Source organism: Mytilus galloprovincialis, chromosome 14, assembly GCF_965363235.1.
Source record: "Mytilus galloprovincialis chromosome 14, xbMytGall1.hap1.1, whole genome shotgun sequence".
Taxonomy (NCBI): domain Eukaryota; kingdom Metazoa; phylum Mollusca; class Bivalvia; order Mytilida; family Mytilidae; genus Mytilus; species Mytilus galloprovincialis.
In genome coordinates this window covers 43,271,525-43,298,710 of record NC_134851.1, presented here as the reverse complement: position 1 = coordinate 43,298,710, position 27,186 = coordinate 43,271,525, and the positions used below count along the sequence as shown (strand labels likewise).

General features: G+C 32.0%; 1 protein-coding gene across 1 annotated transcript; it reads right to left on the bottom strand.

Moving 5' to 3' along the window:
• LOC143058080 (uncharacterized) lies at positions 1 to 27,147 on the bottom strand. Its single transcript, XM_076231545.1, has 6 exons — positions 27,072 to 27,147; positions 22,894 to 22,927; positions 6,253 to 6,342; positions 4,275 to 4,376; positions 617 to 721; positions 1 to 45 (listed from the first exon to the last, which is right to left on the bottom strand). Exons 2-6 carry the CDS (start codon positions 22,909 to 22,911, stop codon positions 1 to 3), a joined length of 360 nt encoding a protein of 119 aa, XP_076087660.1. The 5' UTR covers positions 22,912 to 22,927; positions 27,072 to 27,147.
• Between the last annotated feature and the right edge of the window lie 39 nt (positions 27,148 to 27,186).

Genomic DNA, 27,186 nt, shown 5'->3' with positions numbered 1-27,186 from the left:
TCATACTTTTAAAATCAACACACCAAGAATCTTTAACTCTACAATCTTAAATCAATAGATATAAATATACTCTTTAATGTTAACAAAGAATTATGCTCCTAGGTTCGGTATTGTTGATTTATTTGAAATTTTAGATAACAACCGAATAATGTCCATATTTCGGAAAAACACAAAACTGGGGTTGCTAAAGTGACGAATTGAAGTCGGTGACCCCCAATTTTTTTCATCATATTTTATTCCTAAAGTCATAAAATACCTTCACTCAAAATTTTAAGAAAAAAATCACTGGCAAAAATTAATAGGCTGTTTGGTCTTTAAGCAAATACAACAAAATTTTCCTGACAAGATGCAAACACATACATGTATACATCGACAGTGTTATTCAAATAATTACACTTGGTAATATATGTCTTGCAATATATCAAAGAAAAATAAATTACTTTTATAACTTTAATTGAAAACAACACGACCAATCATTTTAATAAGCAAGAAAAAATATGGATATTATTCGCACTTATTTCTCTCATTTCAATATTGTCAGGTTTAAATAGAATAAAGGTGCTCCTTTCATATTTTGAATTATAGCATACTTGCATAAAAACCATTTTCTGTTTACCTGTGTGTCTTTTTCATCTGGTTTACAACCATGCTCAAGTAAAATTTGAACAATGTCTGAATTATCAAACGAAGTATTAGCTGCTTCGTGTAATGCTGTTCTGCCCTGAATGGATATAAAAAAATATATTATTATTTAAATTACTTCTCTGCTCTCAATTAATATACTACAGAAGATATTAAAAGAAAAAATAACATGAAAAATATTGTATAAAAAGTTAAATCACAAAAATACTGAACTCCGAGGAAAATTCAAAACAGAAAGTCCCTAGTCAAATGGCAAAAGTAAAAGCACAAACACATCAAATGAATGGACAACAACTGTCATATTCCTGACTTGGTACGGGCATATAAAGTTTGATATCAACATATTCTAAAATTGTAAAAAAAAAAGGTTGTCCATCGGGGACACAAACAAGTAGAAGAACATTCAATGTAATGATATATCAAACAAACAATCAATATCAAATAGAAACTAAACACATAACCGCATAAACAGCAAAACAGATATGATAGAGGCATACATAAGTTAGGAAAATTGCACTTATCTATGACTTTTTTGTAAAATTTATCAATATGTTCGGTACAAATGTTTGCAATGATCAGCAACATAGCACCCAATTACTCAAATTCTGTTTATATACTTATAGCTGAAAAGCAAATACACAAAAGATGCAGAATCTTTAAAATATGACCCACGTATAATAATTGGCTTCGTTTGATTCTATTATTAAACATATATTTTGGTGTCATGTACATCTGTAAGGGAAAAAGTAAACTGACAATCACGATATGAAAAAAGTAAAATCACAAAAAACCGAACTCCGAGGAAAACTGAAAACGGAAAGTTCTTAATTAAATGGCAAAACTCAAAGCTCAAACAAAGCCATGAAACGATCGAATACAGCTTTTAAGGTTCAATTCACATTAATTTTACAAAAAGCAAACAAGCTTTACATTGTAAGGTAAAAACGATCGAAAATACATATTGGACGATCAAAATACATATGTGATGATCAAACCAACAAATCCGTAACAACAAACGCTTTTTTCTGTTGAAGAATATTCAGTAGATAAACGCAAAGTAGATAGTATCCGATCGGCAAATGTTCATAGAATACCGGTTAGGCAGCATACGGAGGACACAACGTCCAAGCCCTTTTAAATTATGCGTTATATATTATGCTGATAAAATTGTTTTGTTATTACATGGGACAAATTAAGCAGAACAAAAATTACATTTGTACATTTCAGAATTATTCTATGAGTGTAATTATAAAATTATTATTATAAAAAAATAGACTATGATTTTGTTAGTTAAATCATTAATAAAAGTGAAATAATGAAATAGTAATTCGCTTATAACAGCCGATATTGTTCAATTTTTGTCAAAATAAGCAAAAAAACATCGCTGATGAATTATTCACTTGTAATTCGTATTCATGTGACCTCGAATTTAACGCATAAGACAGAGATTGGTTATGCATTAATAAGTCGTGTTCAGCCATTATAGTGACTTGAGTTGCACCAGTATCACTCAGATTACAATTCTACCCTGACATCTACGTGTGTATTTAGCCTAGAAAATACCTATTTAGCCTTGAGAATTGAAAGGTCATGTTATTCCATTGAACAATAGAAGTGAGTTGATAAATTTGGCTTCATGCCATTTACCTTGTCCAAAATTAAGGTCACTCTATTGTTATTGTGATATTGGTAAAGTACAAAAGACCCTATATTCTGACCTATATTTACACTTTGTGCATCTTGAACAAATTTTAACAAACTTTTTACTACTTCTCTTAAAAGAAATTCAATATCTGCATTGAAGGTTAAAATAATCATAATGTGAACAAGAATGAAGAAAACATCCAGGTCACAAAAAAATCATCTTCAACAAGGATATGAAATTATTGATATTATCTTTTTATACCAATATTTATAGATTATCGTTGATCATCTCAACGAGATTGATTTTCTCGCTTGAGCCAGTACGGCGAAAGTGAGAAAAACAATCGAGTTGAGATGACCAAAGATAATCTGTTTATCGTTATTTTACTTTACTATATTACTAATTTCATGTTAATTTCATTAACAACGGCACGTGCTCCGTTAGTTTCTAGCGATAATTTTCATATCACTCGACTCCGCTGAGAAAGAAAATTATCAGACAGTAAGATCAAAGGGAAATTTCGTAAAATAGCGATAATAGTTCATATAACATAAACTTAAAGATTATATTGATTCATATTAAATTGAAATTACATGGCACGGTTTAGCATGCTCAGGTCATGCCCCATTAGAAAATCAATGAATATTACAGTACAATGTACTCTAAACACTAACACATAAGATCACTGTGAAATAGACATTTAGGGTAGGAATAAACTGTCAGTTATACCAAACCAGTTTGACTAGATGTACAAGTTACCAAAAAGTATGAGTGATATATCATTGACCTGCATAATATTTGGTTATTTTGAAATGCAAGTGTGGTAAAAAAAAACACTTTAAAAAAATTATTGTTTATGTGAATAGAATTTAATTTTCATACAGATGATAGTTCCTAATGAAAATTGAAAAAAGTATATATAGCAAATCCATTTCAGGTAAATGTAAAATATAAGAATAATAAACCATTCACTTTTATTAGTCAACAAGGTTCAATTGTAACTTCAGAGGTGTCAATAAAGTTTGCACTTTTACTCAGTCAGTTTGGTCTTGGAATAACAATGGTGTGTCCTATATTTTGACAATATAAATGACATGAGGACCTTGAATGGTTTTTTTAATATCTGTAATCTTTAAATTTTTAGGGCACTTTTCTTTAGCTTTAACATGTTTAAAAATAACTCTAATTCTGTAAATTCTCATGAAAATGAATTTTACTATTCAATCTTTCTGTTATAATATTTTTTAATTCTGTACATTGATCATTTATTTCATCAGTATTGAATTACCCAATTCTTTTATTTTTGCACAGTTATTCTTTATACTTTTGCACCCCATTATTCTCATTTATTTATTTTGTTATTCATTTTCTCTATTCAATATTTGTTTTGTTGCTATTATTCTTTATTCTGTAAACCCAATTCAGACGTTCATAGGTAAACTTCTATTGTATAAATGATAAACTGACCTTTTAATTCTCAAGGCTAAATAGGTATTTTCTAGGCCAAATACAAACTTAGATGTCAAGGAAGAATTGTAACCTGGGGGACACTGGTGAAACTCAAGTCACTATGAAAGGAAAAACGATTTAGAAGCATGCTTTAAATGTTCCAAAGTTTAGCATTCTTGTAAATAACTATTTATATTAAAATCAATTGGGTCGAGGACCAATCCAGTATATATCATCATAGTCCTGTGTAATTAATTCCATGTTATATGTGCATATATTTAGAGTAATTTACAGCTGGTATATTCACTGTATGATAAATATTTGTGTTATGAAATTTATTTTTCAGCATTTTTTTTCATATTTTTTAAGAAATTCACACTTTCATGCTTGTAGTATAATTATTGTGTGCTAATTTTTTAATACAAATCAAGTTCTAGTCTGTGTTTCAAATACTAAAAGAGGTGTCTCGATTGCGGTCATATAGACCTAGGCCTATCCTCATCAGGTATCTCTAGCCTGTATGTTTCCCTTCTGTTACCTGTTTGTCTTTTATATTTGGTTCACAGCCATTCTCGAGTAAAATTTTAACAATTTCTGAATTGAACTTCCTATCAGAAGCTTCGTGTAATGCTGTTCTCCCCTGAAAAGTCATAAATGAGAAAATATTCTATCCATTATATAAAAAATGTGTTATTCATATCACGTCTTTATCTTCGTTTGATCTTTTACTGTACAACGCAACTATTAAAGTTGAATAGTTTAAAGAAAATTATCATTCTCTTTAATACCAAATCGAATAGAAAGGACTTTCGACCAGCGTTGTACAGTTAATAATATTTTTGAGAGAAAAAGAAACGTCCTTACTCGCCTAAATATCGAAGCAATTGAATAAACATTTCATTGACTCAATGGAATATGTTTCATGAAGTCCAATTAATTTTACAAATAACATACATAATAACAAAGATGTTATTAGAAATTTGAACATTTCATTCATATCAGTTTAATATCTAACAGATGGTAATCGTTAACAAACGAAAAAGAACCCTTGATATAATGGTTGAATAAAAGATATATAACGATTATCGAAATCTCCTATGTCACATACTCCTATCCTGCTTCTCATTTTACAATAATTTGGCATGTTGATATCATGTGCAAGTGGCGTTTACATTAGAATATTGGAAAATAATTTGTATGCATACTTTTAAAGAACAATCCTCAATGTCCTCTGTACAAATGATTCGGAAAGATCAGCATTATAAAATAGATTACCAAAAATTCAACGTTTTTAAGTTTTCTTACAAATCAAATACAGTAAAACCTGTATAAACCGGCCGGCTACGGGACTATGAAAAAGGGCCGGTTTGGACAGTGAGCCGGTTTATTCAGGTTTCCGTGTTGACCGGAAGTTAATGACTTGTGACGTCCGACATTTTGCATGTAAAAGTTCTCTCTGATTGTAAATTATATCTGATTTAAATTAAAATACTTTCAATTCGTTTTTCATTGTTTGCATTTGCATCATAATGCTCGCGTTGTTTGGATTGTTGGACGAGAGTTTCGATTTACTCCCATGCCCAATAATTTAAAATGTTGGAATGGTCGATTAAAAAGCCAGAATATTTTCAAACGTAATTTCATAACTTTCGAAACGTTGTCGTACAGTGTACAATATCCATTGATTGTTGTCATCCGGGTGTTTTTCATTATCAAGGTCATTTGTTTAGGGGTTCACAACAGGGAACCCAGGATTTCGAAATCACGATGTGAATTTCTTAGTCCGCGATTTTAATTTGTTTATCTAAGTTAAAACGTAAGTTCAATCCGAGATAAATTCGATGTATCTTTTCGTTTAATTGACACGTTTATAATGTTTTAATAAATAATGCAGCTCACTACTGTACGATTGTAGGTTCACAGTTTGACACCTGACTAATTGATTATCACGAAAAGCCATGTTGCATAAACAAATATGTTTTGATTGCATATCGATCATTGAAATTAATTAGACAAACCGGTTTTGACAGGTAATAGTTAATGTAATTAAGAGTATTGGGACTTCATAATTAGACCGGAATTCGGAATATACAGGGTCCGGTTTACAAAGGGTATTTTAACAAAGATTTTGAATGGAAAAATATGGGACTTTCATTTTCGGCCGGAATGGACAGGAAACCGGTTTATTCAGGGTCCGGTTTAATCAGGTTTGACTGTATTTAAAAAGATAGATTTTTTTAAATGTCAAGGCTTCATATGAAAATTATAAAATCTAAAGTTATGTTAAAACTAAATGTAATTTACATATCATTTTCACGTGCGTGTAGATAGATAGATTTTACATACCATTTTCACGTGCGTGTAGGTAGGTAGATAGATAGATATATAGATAGATAGATTAGATAGATAGAAGAGAGAGAGAGAGAGAGAGAGAGAGAGAGAGAGAGAGAGAGAGAGAGAGAGAGAGAGAGAGAGAGAGAGAGAGAGAGAGAGAGAGAGAGAGATATTCGTCTTACCGATTTATCTGCAAAATTAACATTAACTCCTAAATCAATCAACCTCTTCACTTCGTTTACATCGTGGACATAAACAGCAGGAAACAGTCTCTGTAAGTATAAAAAAAAATAGAGAATAACTAAAGGAATATAGCAGATTTCAAGAGAATGTGTTTGGCAATGTTTCTATTGACAACCCTCATGACATACTGATAAAGAAAGGAAAGTAATTAAGTAAAGTTCAGTACAGATTTGAACTTCTTTGGTGAGCCAATCAGATTAGTTTTTGCTTTCCGTTCTATGAAATAAGAAAATTAATAGCTATAGCGACCGCAAAAATCTAGGTGCTCACTTAGATTTATTTTTGTTTCTGTTGATGTGTTTGCTTGTGAACTTTGCAATTTGTCTTTGATAAGTCCTTGTCTGCTGTTGCAAACAACGAAATAAATTGGCTTGTCGAAGAAACATGGGTGCAAATCCGAGGAGGAGGGAGTGTGTAAATAATACCCTTCCGCATATCTGCTGATGTGACATTGCTGGGTTTATATAACACCAAGAGTAAGTAATAATTAGTGTACATGTAAGCCTTGTATAGCTCTTGGTACAATGTGGTAATCCATGACAGTCGTAGAGTTGTCCCAAATTTAGACCTATATAACAAAACAAGCATTGATATGACTACGTAGTAAGCATTTGTCTTTTTTACGACTGAGATTAATTGATAGTCGAAACTCACACTAGTAAATGAATTTCAGTTACATAGAAAGTCTGAACAAGGAATTATTAAGTCATTTTAGTATTTATGTCAATGATTATACTTATCAACTACAAAACATTCAGCACGGTTCAGATAATTTGCGTGCAGTTAATTCAGTACTGTTCAGTAAGGTTTCAAAGAAAATTCATTGTGGTTTTGATATATACAAGTGAGTAACAACTATTGAATAGTCTGAACATAGACGGGACAGATTTTAAATCACGGAATTGTCTAAATTAGTGCTGAATTTTCTCCAGTCGAATTTGACATATCAGATCGTCCAGAAACAACGTGCAAATTAGAAAAAGACAAAAAACAAAATATCGCGATCTTGAAGTAATCCAGGATATCAAAAGCCAGTTCAAGGTAAACAAAATTTTACAGTGCCAAAATATACGTTTTGACAGGATATAGGACCATAACTGTTTATAATAAAAAAAAAATTAAGACAAAATCAATGCTAATACCACTTAGACAATAACTGGATGACGTGTAATGTAGATCGTTTTTTTTTCATTTATTCATATTTGTATTTACTTTGTTGTTCAAGAATCTTTTTACAGTATAACATGGTATAAGTTTGATTTGACTTAAGAATAAAGTAGATCAAATGATCAACAAGTTTTGATGGAACGTAGCTGGTATATTGGGCTAAGAAAACAACATCGCCTTTAAGACAATGAAGCAATATCCCATTTTAAGTTGGGTTTCAGAAGGTACAGCCAAACTACAAATCCAAATTATGTTAATGGTTTTTACCATGAATTGTATCTTCTTAATTAATATTTGAAATTCGGTACACTATTTTTGCTATATTTTTCTAAAACTTCTGTACAGAGTGTTTTAGGGTGTTTTTCCAGGTGTAATATTACCATGGATTTCCCCTATTAGTAATTGTCAAACTTGCACTTTTGAAATAAATGTGCAGAATTTATTTTTTGTTTCAAATAAAAAAATACTTGCCATGAGTCATGTTGGTCCTGTCTAGTACTATAGAAAAAAATTTACATAACATTTCATTGCATATAAAAAAAAAAATAACCATCACTAGAAGTAAACCAATAAAATGTTCCCCTTTTTTAAACCTGTATACAAGCTTTAGTAACCATGTAACGTTTAGTTTCAAAATATTCTATAGAAACCCCAAATAAAAAAATAATGGTGCCTTGAAATACCCAAGATATGTTTTTGACCTAGAAATGTTTTACTGCAATGAAATCTAGGATTAATTACCTACAACTTTCAAATTCAAGGGAATATTTTTTTTCGACCTATTTTCGTATGCAACCGGATGTGACTAACTATGATTAGGTGGTATAATACCTAAAGAAGACTTTTTTGTTGAATAAACTGAATGTGACTTTTTTCCTTTGCAATACTGGTTATTTTAAGCATTTCTGTCAAGTATTGTCATAATAATTCAATAGTTTGAGAAAATCTAGTATAATGTCAGACGACATCTACAGCGATTTGAGCAAAATTTCTTCGAAAAATCAAAAACAAGCCGCATCATGATAGAATATAGTGTGGACCGACCAAACAGTTGTCAAATATTTGTCTTATCTGCCTACAAACAGTTGAATATGATACAAAAGATGACTTTAGGATGATCAATACCATTAATCATTGGACCTTTTTGTCTTCTATATAAGGTCTCTTTTGGTCCATTTATATCTCTGATTTCCTCAAAAGTTCAACTTCTTAGGCCAGTAAATAAAAAATTTGGGTTAACTTTCACTCATTTGAATTTCAAAATCATTGTGATCTTAATCATAGAACTTTTCCTTATTCTGATGTATGATCGAAAAAATATGTTGTACTTTCATTCGTTGTATTCATTTAATTACGATATAATTTCTATTTCTTGAAGATAGTAGTTTAGTTATCATTTTGTAAGAAAATACTGGCAAAGGTGTTTAGGCATTTATTGAACATATATATATATAAACGAGTCTAGATTGAAAACTACGTTCAAACCTATGATTGCGTTGGATAAAAACCGAAATTTTTATACGTGTGCATGTAAAACAAATTTCGTTGTAGAAGGGTCTAAATACAGCACAAACAACATTTTCCATAAAAACAAAAAAGTGAACAAATATATTTAAACAAAGCGCATTTGACTAACAGGTCAAACAACTGAGGTTCTTAAACCCTGCTGACTGCCATTGATGATTGCCAAAAAAAATTGATCACGAGATGTAACAAAATGGATCTTAATATAAATTTAATGCTTAACAGAAAACGATAAACTTGTGACCAAGATGTCATGCCACAAACACAAGGTGTCAATATTTTTTGTGTACATCAGATCTAGATTTCGACAATATATGTCTCTTCAGTGATGTTAGGGATCGAAACGGTATTTGAAAGGCCATATAATTTACTCTCAATTTCAGATAAACTCTTGAATTTGAAGAGTCAATATAGGATAATATAAACTGGAGGGAAAATATGTTACAAGCCCAAACGAAAAAATATAAACGAGTCTAAATTGAAAACTACGTTCAAACCTATGATTGCGTTGGATAAAAACCGAAATTTTTATACGTGTGCATGTAAAACAAATTTCGTAGTAGAAGGGTCTAAATACAGCACAAACAACATTTTCCATAAAAACAAAAAAGTGAACAAATATATTTAAACAAAGCGCATTTGACTAACAGGTCAAACAACTGAGGTTCTTAAACCCTGCTGACTGCCATTGATGATTGCCAAAAAAAATTGATCACGAGATGTAACAAAATGGATCTTAATATAAATTTAATACTTAACAGAAAACGATAAACTTGTGACCAAGATGTCATGCCACAAACACAAGGTGTCAATATATTTTTGTACACCATATCTAGATTTCGACAATATATGTCTCTTCATTGATGTTAGGGATCGAAACGGTATTTGGAAGGCCATTTAATTTAGTCTCAATTTCAGATAGACTCTTGAATTTTAAGAGTCAATATAGGATGAAAGGATAATATAAACCGGAGGGAAAATATGATACAAGCCCAAACGAAAAAAACAATAAACGAGTCTAAATTGTAAACTTCGTTCAAACCTATGATTGCGCTGGATAAAAACCGAAATTTTTATACGTGTGCATGTAAAACAAATTTCGTTGTAGAAGGGTCTAAATACAGCACAAACAACATTTTCCAAAAGACCAAAAAAGTCAAAAAGTATATTTAAACAAAGCGCATTTGACTAACAGGTCCATTAGTGGCAAGGTTTCGGTGCAAAATATAGTTAGCATTCATTTTGTGTCCGGACACATGGACACAACGATAAATTAAAAATATTGAATATAGTAATTCAGTTTAAAAGGCTTGATTTAATACAAATGATCCATGGACAAATGACTCAAATGAAAATTTCCATCAGATACAATGAACTTAATTATAAAGTATCCTATAAATTCGTTTTGCATTGTGTATAGGCACCGGACACATCCATCTAGAACACCAATACTTATATTTATTATTTAAATAATTCCTGGAAAATGATGTGCATTATTCGAGAAATAGAGTGAATTAATCGTCAATATAATACATATATCATACCCTTATATGAAGTATGTAAAAGGTCCGACAAACTTGCGTTGTCAAAATTCTTGCAACTTTTACTGCAATGCACTTAAAATTCGCATTGCGCAGGCGTATATTATAATCCCAGATAATAATCAGATGAAGGCTTATTAGACGTGTCACACTTGCCTGGAAATAATATGTTCATAATTATAGCGAAAAAATGGAGGATTTTTTTTTAGCAGTATATATGGTATAATACTATATGAGGAAATTAAATATTTTAGTAGTATTATAAACATGTAGTATAATACTATAAACATGATATAATACTACTAAAAATATTTTATTTTCCCTTATTTTTTTGCTATTATTATGAAATTTCAGGCGACTGTTGCATATCTGTCAACTGACCCGTAAATTAACCTGTGGGTGTGTTCCCGAGATTTTCACAACTCTGAGGGGTCACCCAGGATACCGCCGGATCGTTAAATAACCCAGGAATTCCAAAAATGATTTCTAAGCCATCCGACTGATTCCATAAGTGATTTTCCGTTGAAATACCGGCAAATTCGTATTCGTAGCTTCCATGAACAGGAAATAAGTCCAACTAGCTATGTGAACTGTCAACTGACCATATTAAGTGCATGGCTTCACTTGACAGCTTTGGTGTCAAACACACTGGTAATTAACATCAATTACCTTAGCTTCAGGTCATTAATAATTTGTGTATTTTAAATATATAAAAAGGAAGAAGTGGCATTATTGCCAAAGAGACACTCTCCACACGAGACCAATGATTAAGAAATAAACAATGTGCATTGTAGGTCACCGTATAGCCTTCAACAATGAGTAAAGCCCATACCACATAGTCAGCTATAAAAGACTGCGAAATGACAATGTACTAAAACAATTCAAACGAGAAAACTAACGGCCTATATATATAGTTAATGTACAAAAGTTATTTCAAACAATTTGAGTTACTTCCCCTTTTTTGTCACCTTTCAAAATATACATGTGTACTCCTTAAATTTATGTTCATTTTTGTAAAAAAGACTAATCTAAAACAAATTGAATTTCGAATACATATGAGAATATTAATTTTCATTATTTTTCTACCTAAGTACAATATACACCGTGTAAAACGCCACATGCGGGGTGTCGGCTATGCTTGACGGGTTGGCGGTTTCGAAGCGGAGAAAAACGATCACGGTAAGTTCAAGTGTCAAAATTTCTTTTCAAAGAGTAATTTTTGTTGTTAGTAACAAATAATATATTGCACGTAAGAAACCGAACCATAATCTGTTTCCTGCAAGCAGTAGTAGACGTTTTCAATGGCCTGTTTTCTCCAACACCTCTCCCTGGTTTTCCGTGTTACAGATTTCGAGGCTTCGTTACAAGATTCAGTATAAAATACTACTTTTGACGATTTTTCCCTACATGATTCACATAGAAATGAAGTACAATTATGGAATTTAACCAAATGCCAGCTTGAAGAATAGTGATATCTTTTACAACCAACGTGACGTATCGACGCTAAATGAACCCATCACACGAACGAAAAGAGATCACTTCTAGCTAGAGAGCCCTATGGCAGAATTTGTTCTATCGATTGCTGCGCATGCGCCAGTTATCACAGTTATTACAAGGATTTCTATAGTAAGCTATCCTTGGTAACTATCGTTATAAAGAAATATATAGATAGAACAAAATTTTAAGTATTGAGATTTTATCTATTTGCATCAGAAGTTTAACTTTTTGCCGTGACATATTTGGAAAATTCAAAGCAGGATCTTTGAGTTGGTATTTTTGAAATCGAAATTACCCGAGGTTTAAGCCAGTCATTTTTAAGATAAAAAAAATTAGTCCCGACACGTATACACAACCCTTAGTCATATTTGTAAGAATCTTTTTTGCTGGATTTTTTTTTTTAAGTACTTACTTACAGGAATATTTTTCTGTCGTGATATGACAAGCAAGTTCCGACTTCAAATAATTGACAAATAGTTTTTTCACAAAAATAAATTTTGATTTAGTCCTGTCTTTTTTTAGTTGAAAACAACAGTTTTTCATCAATTTGACTGAAATTTGTAAACAACAAGCAAACGACATAAGAGGTTGATGCAAGCCGGTAGTTATTGGCGCACATATGAATATAAAATATCAAAGCTTCTTTTAAACTTATCTCTATTATTTTTTTCCAAGGATGTTGATTTATTTTCCAATTTTAAAAAATTTAAAAAGTCTTTTATTTAAAAGTAAACAACAAAAGTCTTCAGTGAGATGAACACAATGTAACATAGAGAGAGCTATTATACACAAATATTAAGCCGATGGTTAAGTTTCAAGTGGTGCTAGAATTCCATTTCACCAAACATTGTACCATAAAATTTCATACTAATAAAAGTCAAACAACTTTAAAAGTAGGAATTATCAAACTGTGATCACTGCTACCTACATCCTGAGCAATATTTACGAATTCCACGACATGGGTGACAATAAACACGACTGTCCTTAACTTCAAATAGGCCGCAGTCCTTTTGCGCCAATTACTGTTTTTCAGGGGTATCATTTGCGCCAAATTTTGTTTTCCAAATGTATCAATTGCGCCAATATTCGGAACTTATTTGTGCCAATTTACCTGTACACATATAGATCATAAATATCAAAATGATTAAAATTTATTCTAATTTTCGGAGATATTTCACCATGAAGATGGGCATCTGGAGAGAAATGACTTGAAATGCATTAGACAGTCCATGTACAGAGAGAGAAGAAAACTTATTGCTTTGCTGAATATTTGTTACAAGATATGCCAAAAAAAAAGATAATAGAAGCTGTTGCTAATTATGTTTTAGCCACATTTGTTGATGACACAGTGCTTTGTTCCCACCATCCGTATGGACAGAAACTCTATCTACCACAAGACGTACATTTGTACCAGTAATGGAGCAGAAGCATTCCACAGGAAATATCATGAACTGTTTTATGCATTATATCCTTCAATGTTTGTCTTTTTGGAAAAAAATTGAAGTTACAAGCTACTAGATACATTAAATTAGGAAGTACCCATACAACAGCAGTAAGAAGAAAGTATGTTTCAGAAAAGGAAACATTTGCCGTGTAAACTGCCGGTTCCAAGTCCGAATAAATGGAGGAGGGGAGTCATCTTTCTTCTAATTGGCGTAAACTTATGTTTTATTTTTGGCGCAAATGATACCATGTAATTTTAAAACAGGTGGCGCAAACGTAGCATTGGAGAAAAAAGTTGTGGCGCAAAAGGACGCATTTTTTGGCGCAAACGGATCTCTCCCAAATGTGGGACAGTCGGGAATTGTTTTGATAGTGATTATTTTGATTTTATAGTTTGTACATGTAGCAATTAATTACAGGTTACCTATCAATGTAACTTATAAATATGAAATATACATGAGCAAATAATAATATTTACATAACTTATTTTGCCAATTGTCATAGTATGTACTATTGGAGTATCATCAAACATATAATATAATATGAAGTCTTAAAATAGCCAATATCAAGCACTTTGTTTTTATATACTCAATTGTACATAAATGTGTACTAAAGAGTTACAGTTAATGTAAAGAAGATGTGGTATGATTGCCAATGAGAGTCAGACAACTGTCCACAAGAGACCAAAATGACACAGAAATTAACATCTATAAGTCACCGTACGGCCTTCAACATTGAACAAAACCCATACCGCATAGTCAGCTATAAAAAGCCCCGAAATGACAATGTAAAACAATTCAAACGAGAAAACTAATGGCCTAATTTATGTACAAAAACATGATAGAAAAACAAATATGTAACACATGATCAACAAACGACAACCACTGAATAACAGGCTCCTGACTTGGGACATGTACATACCAACAGAATGTGGCGGGGTAAAACATGTTAATGGGATCCCAACCATCCGCATACCTGGGACAGTGGTGTAACAGTACAACATAAGAACGAACTATAAAAATCAGTTGAAAAAGGCTTAACTCATCAGATGGATACAAATAGAAATATATCTAACAAATACACAGATTGGACGTTGCCGGGTACTTGTATATCCCAACAACAAAAATACAATGAGTACTGATCTGAGAGTTCTGGTTTTGGTTTTTAGCAGTCTTCAATAGTGTATAGAGAACATTGTGTTAATGTCCTCTGATTTTGTCAATAAAAATGCAGTCTGGTGGGAACATTTTAAGTGTTAATGAATTTATACTTTTTTTCAAATTGCATTTTATGCTCTTAGCCGACTTAATATTTTAAAAAAAACAAATAAAAAATTATAACATATTTGACAAAATACCAGTACAGCAAGCTCAATAAGGAAAAAGTAAGGGCACATTTTGCTATATCTGGCAATGAGACAAAGCACTATCAAATAATTAATATTGATATTTGTTTTAGGAATACATGTAATGTTATAAATATATTTCAGAAAGCAGAAATATTAAATTATTTAATAAAAAGTGCATTAATCTGATGATTTAAAAAAATCTTCTTTTATACTTTTATACAATTAAAAATAAAAAAATAAAAGTTAAAACATGCAATTGTTTATTATTCATGTTTATTTAGCAAAACAAACAATAGTTACCTTGTATATTTAAGAACATTTTACTTCATAAAATAATGAGGGACAATCTGAACTCCGCCTGTAGCTCCCCATTTCATAAAGTTTTATATAGAAATAGCTCTGTGTCCAGCTTTGTCCGACTGTAACCAGCAGATTTTATAAGTTTTATATAGAAATAACGTTGTGTCCACTTGTGTCCGCCTGTAGCCCCCTATTTCATAAAGTTTTATATAGAAATAGCACTGTGTCCAGCTGTCTCCGCCTGTAGCCAGCAGATTTTATAAGTTTTATTTAGAAATAACGTTGTGTCCACTTGTGTCCGCCTGTAGCCCCCTATTTCATAAAGTTTTATATAGAAATAGCTCTGTGTCCAGCTGTGTCCACCTGTAGCCAGCAGATTTTATAAGTTTTATATAGAAATAACGTTGTGTCCACTTGTGTCCGCCTGTATCCCCCTATTTCATAAAGTTTTATTTAGAAATAGTTATGTGTCCAGCTGTGTCCACCTGTATCCAGTAGATTTTATAAGTTTTATATAGAAAGAATGTTGTGTCCACTTGTGTCCAGCTGTGTCCACCTGTAGCCAGCAGATTTTATAATTGTATATAGAAATAACGTTGTGTCCACTTGTGTCCGCCTGTATCCCCCTATTTCATAAAGTTTTATAGAAACAGCACTGTGTCCAGCTGTGTCCACCTGTAGCCAGCAAATTTTATAAGTTTTATATAGAAATAACGTTGTGTCCATTTGTGTCCGCCTGTAGCCCCCTATTTCATAAAGTTTTATATAGAAATAGCACTGTGTCCAGCTGTGTCCACCTGTAGCCAGCAAATTTTATAAGTTTTATATAGAAATAACGTTGTGTCCATTTGTGTCCGCCTGTAGCCCCCATTTCATAAAGTTTTATATAGAAATAGCACTGTGTCCAGCTGTGTCCACTTGCAGCCAGCAAATTTTATAAGTTTTATATAGAAATAACGTTGTGTCCACTTGTGTCCGCCTGTAGCCCCCTATTTCATAAAGTTTTATATAGAAATAAGTCTGTGTCCAGCTGTGTTCGCCTGTAGCCTGCAGATTTTAAGATTTTTATATAGAAATAACGTTGTGTCCACTTGGAAGGCCATATAACTTACTCTGAATTTCAGATAGACTCTTGAATTTTAAGAGTCAATATAGGATGAAAGGATACTATAAACCGGAGGGAAAATATGGTACAAGCCCAAAAAAACATATAAACGAGTTCCAAATTGAAAACTACGTTCAAACCTATGATTGCGTTGGATAAAAACCGAAATTTTTATAGGTGTGCATGTAAAACAAATTTCGTAGTAGAAGGGTCTAAATACAGCACAAACAACATTTTCCAAAGTACCAAAAAAGTCAAAAAGTATATTTAAACAAAGCGCATTTGACTAACAGGTCGAACAACTGATCGATGGTGTTAAACCCTGCTGACTGCCATTGGCGATTGCCAGCTAAAATTGATCACGAGATGTAACAAAATGGATCTGAATATAAATTTAATACTTAACAGAAAACGATAAACTTGTGACCAAGATGTCATGCCACAAACACAAGGTGTCAATATTTTTTTTGTACACCAGATCTAGATTTCGACAATATATGTCTCTTCGGTTATGTTAGGGATCGAAACGGTATTTGGAAGGCCATATAATTTACTCTCAATTTCAGATAGACTCTTGAATTTTAAGAAACAATCACAAACAACATTTTCCAAAAGACCAAAAAAGTCAAAAAGAATATTTAAACAAAGCGCATTTGACTAACAGGTCGATCAACTGATGTTCTTAAACCCTGCTGACTGCCATTGGCGATTGCCAAATAAAATTGATCACGAGATGTAACAAAATGGATCTTAATATAAATTTAATACTAAACAGAAAACGATAAACTTGTGACCAAGATGTCATGCCACAAACACAAGGTGTCAATATTTTTTTTGTTAACCAGATCTAGATTTCGACAATATATGTCTCTTCAGTGATGTTAGGGATCGAAACGGTATTTGGAAGGCCATATAATTTACTCTCAATTTCAGATAGACTCTTGAATTTTTAGATCATATAAACCGGAGGGAAAATAGGATACAAGCCCAAACGAAAAAATATAAACGAGTCTAAATTGAAAACAACGTTCAAACCTATGATTGCTTTGGATAAAAACCGCAATTTTTATACGTGTGCATGTAAAACAAATTTCGTTGTAGAAGGGTCTAAATACAGCCACAAACAACATTTTCCAAAAGACCAAAAAAGTGAAAAAGTATATTTAAACAAAGCGCATTTGACTTAAAGGTCGAACAACTGATGTTCTTAAACCCTGCTGACTGCCATTGGAGATTGCCAAATGAAATTGATCACGAGATGAAACAAAATTGATCTTAATGGATCTTAATATAAATTTATTAGTAAACGGAAAACGATAAACTTGTGACCAAGATGTCATGCCACAAACACAAGGTGTCAATATTTTTTTTTGTACACCAGATCTAGATTTCGACAATATATGTCTCTTCAGTGATGTTAGGGATCGAAACGGTATTTGGAAGGCCATATAATTTACCCTCAATTTCAGATAGACTCTTGAATTTTAAGAGTCAATATAGGATGAAAGGATAATATAAACCGGAGGGAAAATATGATACAAGCCCAAACGAAAAAATATAAACGAGTCTAAATTGAAAACTACGTTCAAACCTATGATTGCGTTGGATAAAAACCGCAATTTTTATACGTGTGCATGTAAAACAAATTTCGTTGTAGAAGGGTCTAAATACAGCACAAACAAAATTTTCCAAAAGACAAAAAAAGTGAAAAAGTATATTTCAACAAACATGACAAAGCGCATTTGACTTACAGGTCGAACAACTGATGTTCTTAAACCCTGCGGACTGCCATTGGCGATTGCCAAATAAAATTGATCACGAGATGTAACAAAATGGATCTTAAAATACATTTAATACTAAACAGAAAACGATAAACTTGTGACCAGGATGTCATGCCACAAACACAAGGTGTCAATATTTTTTGTGTACACCAGATCTAGATTTCGACAATATAAGTCTCATTGGTGATGTTAGGGATCGAAACGGTATTTGGAAGGCCATATACTTTACTCTCAATTATTGATAGACTCTTGAATTTTAAGAGCCAATATAGGATGAACAGATCATATAAACCGGAGGGAAAATATGATACAAGCCCAAACGAAAAAATATAAACGAGTCTTAAATGAAATTACGTTTAAACCTATGATTGCGTTGGATAAAAACCGAAATTTTTATACGTGTGCATGTAAAACAAATTTCGTTGTAGAAGGGTCTAAATACAGCACAAACAACATTTTTCAAAAGACCAAAAAAAATGAAAAAGTATATTTAAACAAAGCGCATTTGACTAACAGGTCGAACAACTGATGTTCTTAAACCCTGCGGACTGCCATTGGCGATTGCTAAATACAATTGATCACGAGATGTAACAAAATGGATCTTAATATAAATTTAATACTAAACAGAAAACGATAAACTTGTGACCAAGATGTCATGCCACAAACACAAGGTGTCAATATTTTTTTTGTACACCAGATCTAGATTTCGACAATATATGTCTCTTCAGTGATGTTAGGGATCGAAACGGTATTTGGAAGGCCATATAATCTTCTCTCAATTTCAGATAGACTCTTGAATTTTAAGAGCCAATTTACTCTCAATTTCAGATAGACTTTATATATATATGTATATCAAAAACTATTGATGTTTTAAGTCTGGCGTACTAAAATATAATCCTGGTACCTTTAATAACTATTTACACCACTGGGTCGATGCCAGTGCTGGTGGACGTTTCGTCCCCGATGGTATCATCATCCCAGTAGTCAATATTTCGGTGTTGACATGAATATCAATAATGTGGTCATTTTATAAATTTCTTGTTTACAAAACTTTGAATTTTACGAAAAACTAAGATTTTCTTATCCCAGGCATAGATTACCTTAGCCGTATTTGGCACAACGTTTTGGAATTTTGGATCCTAAATGCTCATCAACTTTGTACTTGTTTGGCTTTATAAATATTTTGATATGAGCGTCACTGATGAGTCTTATGTAGACGAAGCGTACTAAATTATAATCCTGGTACCTTTGATAACTAATTAAGTAAAAGGCAAACAATTATAACACCTTTCATTAAGGCTCTTCTCAGAAATCGTGTTTAAATCAAAAGTTTTCTGTAATCTCTCTTAACACAAAGGTCAAAATTAATTTACTACATTTCTAGGAATTAATGTGAATCTGACACATACATGCAATGGATACATGTCAGGCCTGTTTTATTGACTTTTTCACTATTTTCAAACTAAACATAATTACATGCTAGCTCAGTTGAAAAGGAAAAAGTATTCTATTAAAAATTGCATGAAATTTTAGAAAATTGCAGTTTGCAAATGCAATGAAAAATCATTGGTTGATATATTTTTAATTTAGATAACAGTCACTATGCATCAATTCTATATCTTCTGGAATACTTCATTCTATGATTGAATCCTTTTTCTTTATTCTTAATTTAATATGACTTTTATTTTTAGGAAAAATTTTACTAGATTTTTATTTGTATTAAAATATTGGTATATTACACATGTTACATGTATGAACACTGATTCATATATAGAAAACTATTCGATTTGTGTTAGCTATAGTGTAATGAATGTGAGGTCCTTTTGTTATTAATATTCATGAAGAATAAGAGTATCATCCACTTCTTTCCTTTAAATGGCCATTTCTTTTTATTTGTATGTTGGGTAGATTTGGTGGAAATGTCGACATTGGAGCAAATTTATTTTCAACATAGATAAATTACCATTGAAAACTCATATTCCACACTATTTGATCTTTAAGTAGTTATTTAGTAGCTGGACTGTACTGGTTTTTCTCTATGTCTGACAGTGCTTCCTCATCAAGTTGCTTAAAATTTACGTGTCTTGTTTTTTGGTGTTTCAGCAGTGTCGAAAACTGAATACTCTGGTCTTGAGATGAGTAAGTGTTTTGCGTATTTTGTTATTGAAGTGTTTCGCGGTTTTGACCATTCCGGTTTGAGGTTTTTCAAAGTTCTCCCCGTTCTGGATTTGATGTATTTAAAGGTTCTCGCCAGTCTGGTCTAAGGTATTTCAGGATTCTGACCATTCTGGATTTGAGGTATTTCAAAGTTCTCCCCGTTCTTGATTTAAGGTGTTTCAGGGTTATCATCCTTCTGGTTTCACGTATTTCAGGGTTTCCACCATTCTGATTTCTCATATTTAAGGGGTCTCACCATTCTAGATTTCCGGAGGATTTACAGGTTCCTATGTTGTCTCGTGTCTTTCAATGATTTTACAAGCTTCAATAAGCATTTTATCAAAGCCTGGCACATCTTGCTGCAATACCTTAGGAATCTTAAGTTAAAATGTAACAGGCGGTTGTGACAGATTTTTTCAGCAGTTGGAACACATCACCACCTTCATTGTTTGTCAAGAGAAGCAGACGATGCTAAGCACGTGTGTATATTTATTTTTCAACGATTATTTAATGTTAATTTAACGATGAACGATAAATGAACATATATATTGTTTTCCTCGAAACGTAGTATCGCCACAGTCTTGTCTTAATTGGTTAAATTTTATATAAACTTGTTCCTTAATATGCAAAATTAGAATTATTTATATTTATGATATACTTAGTAGTAAATACAGATAAACTATATGACTGTGTAATACGATCAACGGTACTCGTACTGTTTCAGCCATTCGTGATGAAATCGATATCATTAACGGTTGTAAATGCTTTTTTGTAGCTTTAATCTGTATGACGTTACTTCATCGATATCAGTCACTGTTACAATGGATCTATCGAACCCTCTGTATAACGTCATGTCACATAAAAACATACATCTACTTTAGGTCTATAATAAATTGAATATCATATGGCTAAGATATGATACACTGTATCAACTCTCAACCAATACAATCTTTCGAGCAGATTGTATGGGAGGGTTTGAATGATACGGATGTGGTTCTGTGAAGGCCATATGATATTCTCTATTTATCATATATTTAGTACTAAATACAGCAATTTTGGAAATTTAATAAAAGTCATTTTTTCCACATGTGTTTCAATTACCCTTTGTCGCTTGCCCCGTCTTGCATAGCTCAACCCGTATCGCATAGTTAAATTTGTATCACATACCTGGTATGGCATAGCTAAACCTGTATCGCATACCTGGCGTGACGTCATATATCAAAGACTTGGAATTTTGGGTCCTCAATGCTCTTCAACTTTGTACTTGTTTGGCATTATAGATATTTTGATATGAGCGTCACTGATGAGTCTTGTGTAGACAAAACGCGCGTCTGGCGTACTAAATTATAATCCTGGTACCTTTGATAACTATTCAAGGTGTGACCTACGACATCCAGTTGCTGTAGTTCCTTGCATTATACAAAATGAAACCTCATTTAGTTTGAATTTCTAAAATTACTTGCTAGCAAAAATGGGTCATTCGTGACACTGATTCAGATTAAAAAATTTCATTTAGGAAATTGATAAGAAAAATTAAAAAAACAATTCTTTCACCACTTGATTGTCTGCTAAGAAGTATCATTACAATCGAAGGTGGTTCCATCTCAAATGGTAAAATTAGCGAATCAATTTCTTTGTTATTTCTTTTAAGGTTTCATGAACGATATTATATTTATTCAGGTGAAAAGGAGGGGGAACGTTCACTGCACATCCGATTTCATCAGAACAACCACTGGTAATACTTCTTTCTGGATTTTCTGTTAATATTGGATACCATTGTAAATGATTACAACCATGTATTTGGGGCCGGACTATTTATTTTTCATATCTGATAAGACAAATGTATTTGTTTTCATATAAATGGGGGCCTCAATATTTATTTCTAAAATCTGCCAGACCCCTATCTCACAATCAAATGATTGGCCCCTTACATATTATCAATCTGATTTTTTTTAAATACATGATAAACAGATCAATACATGGCAAAATCCGTATAGATTGCTGTATCACCACTCGACCAATATCAACCCTCGAGACCTTCAGTCCTCGGGACTATATTCGTTCTTCGTGGTGATATTAACTATCAATTGCACATGAGTTTGTTGTTATACATGTATTGGGAACATGTGTTCATGTTTACAAACTCATTAAATTATTTAAGCGTAACAATAAATCCCCTTAACGAAGTTAAGAGTTTAAAGTTTCTTTATATGATAGCACGGACTCGTCATTCGCGGTAAAGCTTTGCCTTGTAAATTACATTTTCATAGTTTGACAATTTGAAGTTCAGTCTTAGTGCAGTTAAGTTTCACCCTCCCTCCCTCCTCTGGGAAAACTTTTTGAATTAATTTCTATTATATTAAAAGCGTTACGTTTATATTTTTTGCAGATCTTGAAATAATATTATGCAAATATTTCATGATATGAACGAATTCTATTTCGTTGTTTGTAGAAATGTTTGTAAGGCATAAATGCTACAGCAGTCTTAGTGATGGTAAAGTGATTGAGGAGAGTTGTATGTATTAGACAAAATAAAATTTTGCTGCACTCGTCTAGACGAGCTGTTGCCTATAGATATGTTTTGAGTTTTTGTTCATAAATACTTTTTTTTGGTTTGAGGCCACGAATAAGAAAATATAAACTGCCGTAACACTATTTCATGGAATATTTTGAATATAACTTTTTATGCAACATAAATCATTATATTAATTTATTACCTCTTGTAAATTTTCCATCTTTTTCTTTTATCTCCTGCAAGTATAAGACAAACAAGATTACACAACTGGTAAGGCTATATTTATATATTTCAAGCGATTCTTTCCGTCTCTAATGCACATGAACAATTTTAATCATGAATGACAAAATGAATTATAAAGTATCGAATGTAAATGAAACACGATACACTACATACAACGCACACTCAAACGGATATATATATATATACAACTCGTCTAAACATCAACCCAACAATGTTAGATCTGTAAATTTGCTTTCGCAAATTTTTGGTTCTTCCCTCGCCGGGATTCGAACCCATGCTACTGTGATATCGTGACACCAAATCGCCTGCACTGCAGCCGTCCCGCTAGACCACACGACCACCTGGGCTCTCAAAAAAAGAGCTTTCACTGGCCGTGTGTTACCTTTCCACGTCAGTTTTAATCTAGCGGCGTACTGCAGTACATGATATATAAGGCATGAAGATGTTATTGTTACAGATCAACTAAATTATCTATAGTAAAGGATCCTACAAATGAATGTAAGATACAGTCACAGAAAATAATTATATTTATAAGTACGTCTGAGTCAGTGACAACCCTACAACAGATGTATCCATCAGAAGTATGTATTTTTTATGGTGCAAAGCCCAGTTATTTATTATTAACGAGGTGTTAAATATAATGACGTATTTAACAATATTACATTGATATGACAACTGGTAGGTATTTACTGCTAAGACAATTAATGACGATATAAATATGACTAATATATTTGCATCTTAAGCGCTTTTAAAATAGTGTAGATACACTGCATCTGGACTGAACAAGCCAATGCTGTAAAACAACTCGAAAACATAAGAACCATATGACCAAAAGATAAGTTGTTAAGCTTAAGCTCAATATCTAAATTCACATGAAGTCATCTTTTCATTGAATTCATCAACATATAATTAAAAAGGGGGTTTACATGGTTGATATCATAGCTGAAGAAAACATCTGATCTGGAGTGTATTTTTATCTATATGACGACATACATCATGCCTATTTAATAACCCTAGATAACAGATGACAATTTAAAATTGAAGATCAAGCAATTATTGCCTTCAATTATGACCAAGTGTTCTAAAAACTAAAAACTAACAAAATTCAACTTAACAAGGATGGATTCGTCTAACAAAGAAATGTCGTTACTTGATTGGTAAACAACCATCTCTTAATTTCACATGGCAAGTCGTCATCAGCATGAAATACCTCTAATTTTTTTTTTAAATTAATCAGGTTCAAGTTTAGTTTAAGGAAACCCGTGAGGCTAATAGAAGATCAGAGTCAGTCTTCTAGATTTCCAACGAATGGTATTTAAAACACTTATTTGTTATGATTAAGGATTCATTCATTACTGCCGAATAATAAGCACTTTTTAAGGGTAAACGTTAGATAAATGATTACTTACAGTAACTTATAACGTTCAAGTGACAAATTTTGCAGAAAAGAGTCAAACAATTGCCTCGTTTGACTATATTACGATACGGCCAAGGAATGAGTGAGAAGTAACTTACAATGTATCATATCAAACTAAAAGTGACATTTTTCAGGAAGACGCAAATTAGCTCTCTCATTTTAAACGAGTTACATAGAAATCATACATTTCTAGACTCATTGTAACGTAAGCTGCCAGTTCCGACACAAAACAATGTTTACTCTCTTGTTACCTCTCTTCGTTCATTGAAAAAGTACTTCAACCTATTATGTTTGTTTATTCTGTGATATAAAAGCTATCTTTGAATTTTTTTCAACTTGTTAAGTTATCGCACAAACAATTGAAATGATTAGATTTAACGTTGAAATGTCATATTTTAAAATGCTAATACGAGGGAGATAATCCTATAGCCTAGCGGATGGCAATCATTTAAATAGAAGCTTCTACTCTAGAAAAATGTTAAAAAAGACACTTTGAAGGACAATGAATAGATTTTTATATCACTATGATCACTCTCGCTTCACTGTAGTCGTCTGTCTTATACATGTAACGTTATTGTTTTCATGACGTCAAAGTAAAGTACCATTAATTTGAAATTTAAAAGACAATTATAACAGAACAGTAAGTATAACACATTGAATTACAAATGAGTGAACATTGTAACTCAATGTCATATCATTTTTTATTCTGAAGTCTTCAATGGAGTTCTCAAAATCAATTGTCAAACATATCAAAGTAAACACTCTTAAAATGAGTTAGAATTTTAAATCTGAGTGTAATTTCAGGATCAAATATAAATATATACAAAGGTTGTATTGTAACTAAGAAGAAACGACAAATAAAACAAAATTTCCATCAAGTTTGACGACATGATAGGAAATGAATATAAAAACACAGCCACAAAAGAAACAGAACAATAATAATAAGTCTTACAACCTTAGTTTATATTTTGTTTTTGGAAATTTAATACAAAGGAGACGGGTATTTGTGGGGAATGACAAAAGTTGAATAATATTCTTTAAGGATGGCATATCATTTGAACATAGAACTACAAATGTACAACATGTACGTCTAAAACCCTTTATAGTAAGCAATCAATCAATAATCATCCGTTCTATTGAAGAACATATCGATCTTTTAGCTATTGCATGAATATTGTCTGAACTTTGTTATTTGTTTTGTGTATAGCAAAATGAAGTTCTCGATGTTTAAAATTATACCGTAATCAAAATGTTATTTGATCAATTTTACTTTTTAGGAGATAGATTATTTACCAGGACGAAAGTTAAAACAAAGTGCACACTGTATGAATTAGTTGTACTCTTTTTTTAAATCGTTGTCAATTTTATTGGGTTTTTTTTTTGCGAGTGTCATACTTGTACGAGCTAGGTAAAGCTTGTAATAAAACGATTTTTAATCCAACATGTTCTATATAAAAATGCCTGTACCAAGTCTGGAACATGACAGTTGTTTTCCATTCGTTTGATATGTGTGAGCTTTTGATTCTGACATTCAGTTAGGGAATTTTCAGCTAGATTTATTCTATGAGTCCGTTATTTTTGTTATTTGACTGTCTACAACACCGTATTATATAGTCAATTTGCCGAGTTTACAAGCAATTTGATTTTTATACCAGATCAAGAAGTCTCGTTCTGAATTTGCATGTATTATTGGCTGGTGGACGTAATATTTAATCGTCCTATTATATTTCAGCCCTTTCAAATGTTAACAGTTTCAGTGTCCTAACTGTAAAATTATTAAATTTTTGTTCTTCGCTTATATAATATCTGTTTCTAATATCAACAAATAGGAAGTCTGGCTTTACATAATTTTTAAGTTATAGGAGTAGAAAAGAGGAGATTATTAGTAAGCATAATAAGGGCGGATGCAGGGCGTATTCATGATGTCATAATCTTGTGACTAATTTATCGGAATCCACGTCGCACAGATAGAAACTAAAAATAACTTTACTCTTTACGCATGCGTGATTTAAAGTAACGTGACTTGATAGTTGTTGGGTTGTTTTTGTGGGGGACCCCATTTTTAGGTGTTAAAAATAATAAAAAGCTTACGGACATAACGTTCAGTTCCGACTTACATCCGGTTTAAGGGTCATCTCTCATAACAAAGTGGAAGGCGACGTTAATATAATACATTATAATCAATAGAGTCCAGCAGTTAGCAACATTTCTTAACGTAATGTGTCTTTAATAACGCATTTATTTATAGCTGACTCGATTTTTAATTCACAATATTCAATTAACTCTAAAGTATTTCAACTATATATTCTTTTCAATATGGACACCTTAACACGGTCTTTGGTTTTATACATTTTATGGGTTGGTTAAACGCATTGAACATTGTGTAAATGCATAATTATCATTGTTGAAAACTTTAGACTCATTTTGATCAATTGTATGAAAACATGGCACCAATTCAGAATCAATTTTTACGTAACCTCATTCCTATATGCTGCGAAATCTAAACAAAGAGTATGATGGTATTTAGATCTTCGATTAACTTCGATTCGATTCGAAAAATAGCTGATACATTCAATAAAAAGATTCCTTTTTTCAGCGCGTTCAGTATATGAACTTATAAAGAGCAAAGTGCAGTTACTAAATCGCTGCAATTCAAGAAGAGATTTCATTTTTTTTTTTAAATTCGATTTTGAACATATATGAATACACACACAATTTACCTGCATTCAAATAAATCAGCAATTGAAATGTAAATGCCAACCATCCTTCAGTCTTACATTTCGTCTAAATGCAGAGGGGAGTGGATTTAATCACAAGATAAAATTGTTTGATCAA

Excerpts from the sequence above, each read along its gene's own strand:
- LOC143058080 (XM_076231545.1), bottom strand. Across the intron at positions 722-4,274 it reads CAAATATAAAAGACAAACAG|GGCAGAACAGCATTACACGA; the intron begins GTAACAGAAGGG and ends ATATCCATTCAG. Across the intron at positions 46-616 it reads CAGATGAAAAAGACACACAG|ATTGTAGAGTTAAAGATTCT; the intron begins GTAAACAGAAAA and ends TATTGATTTAAG.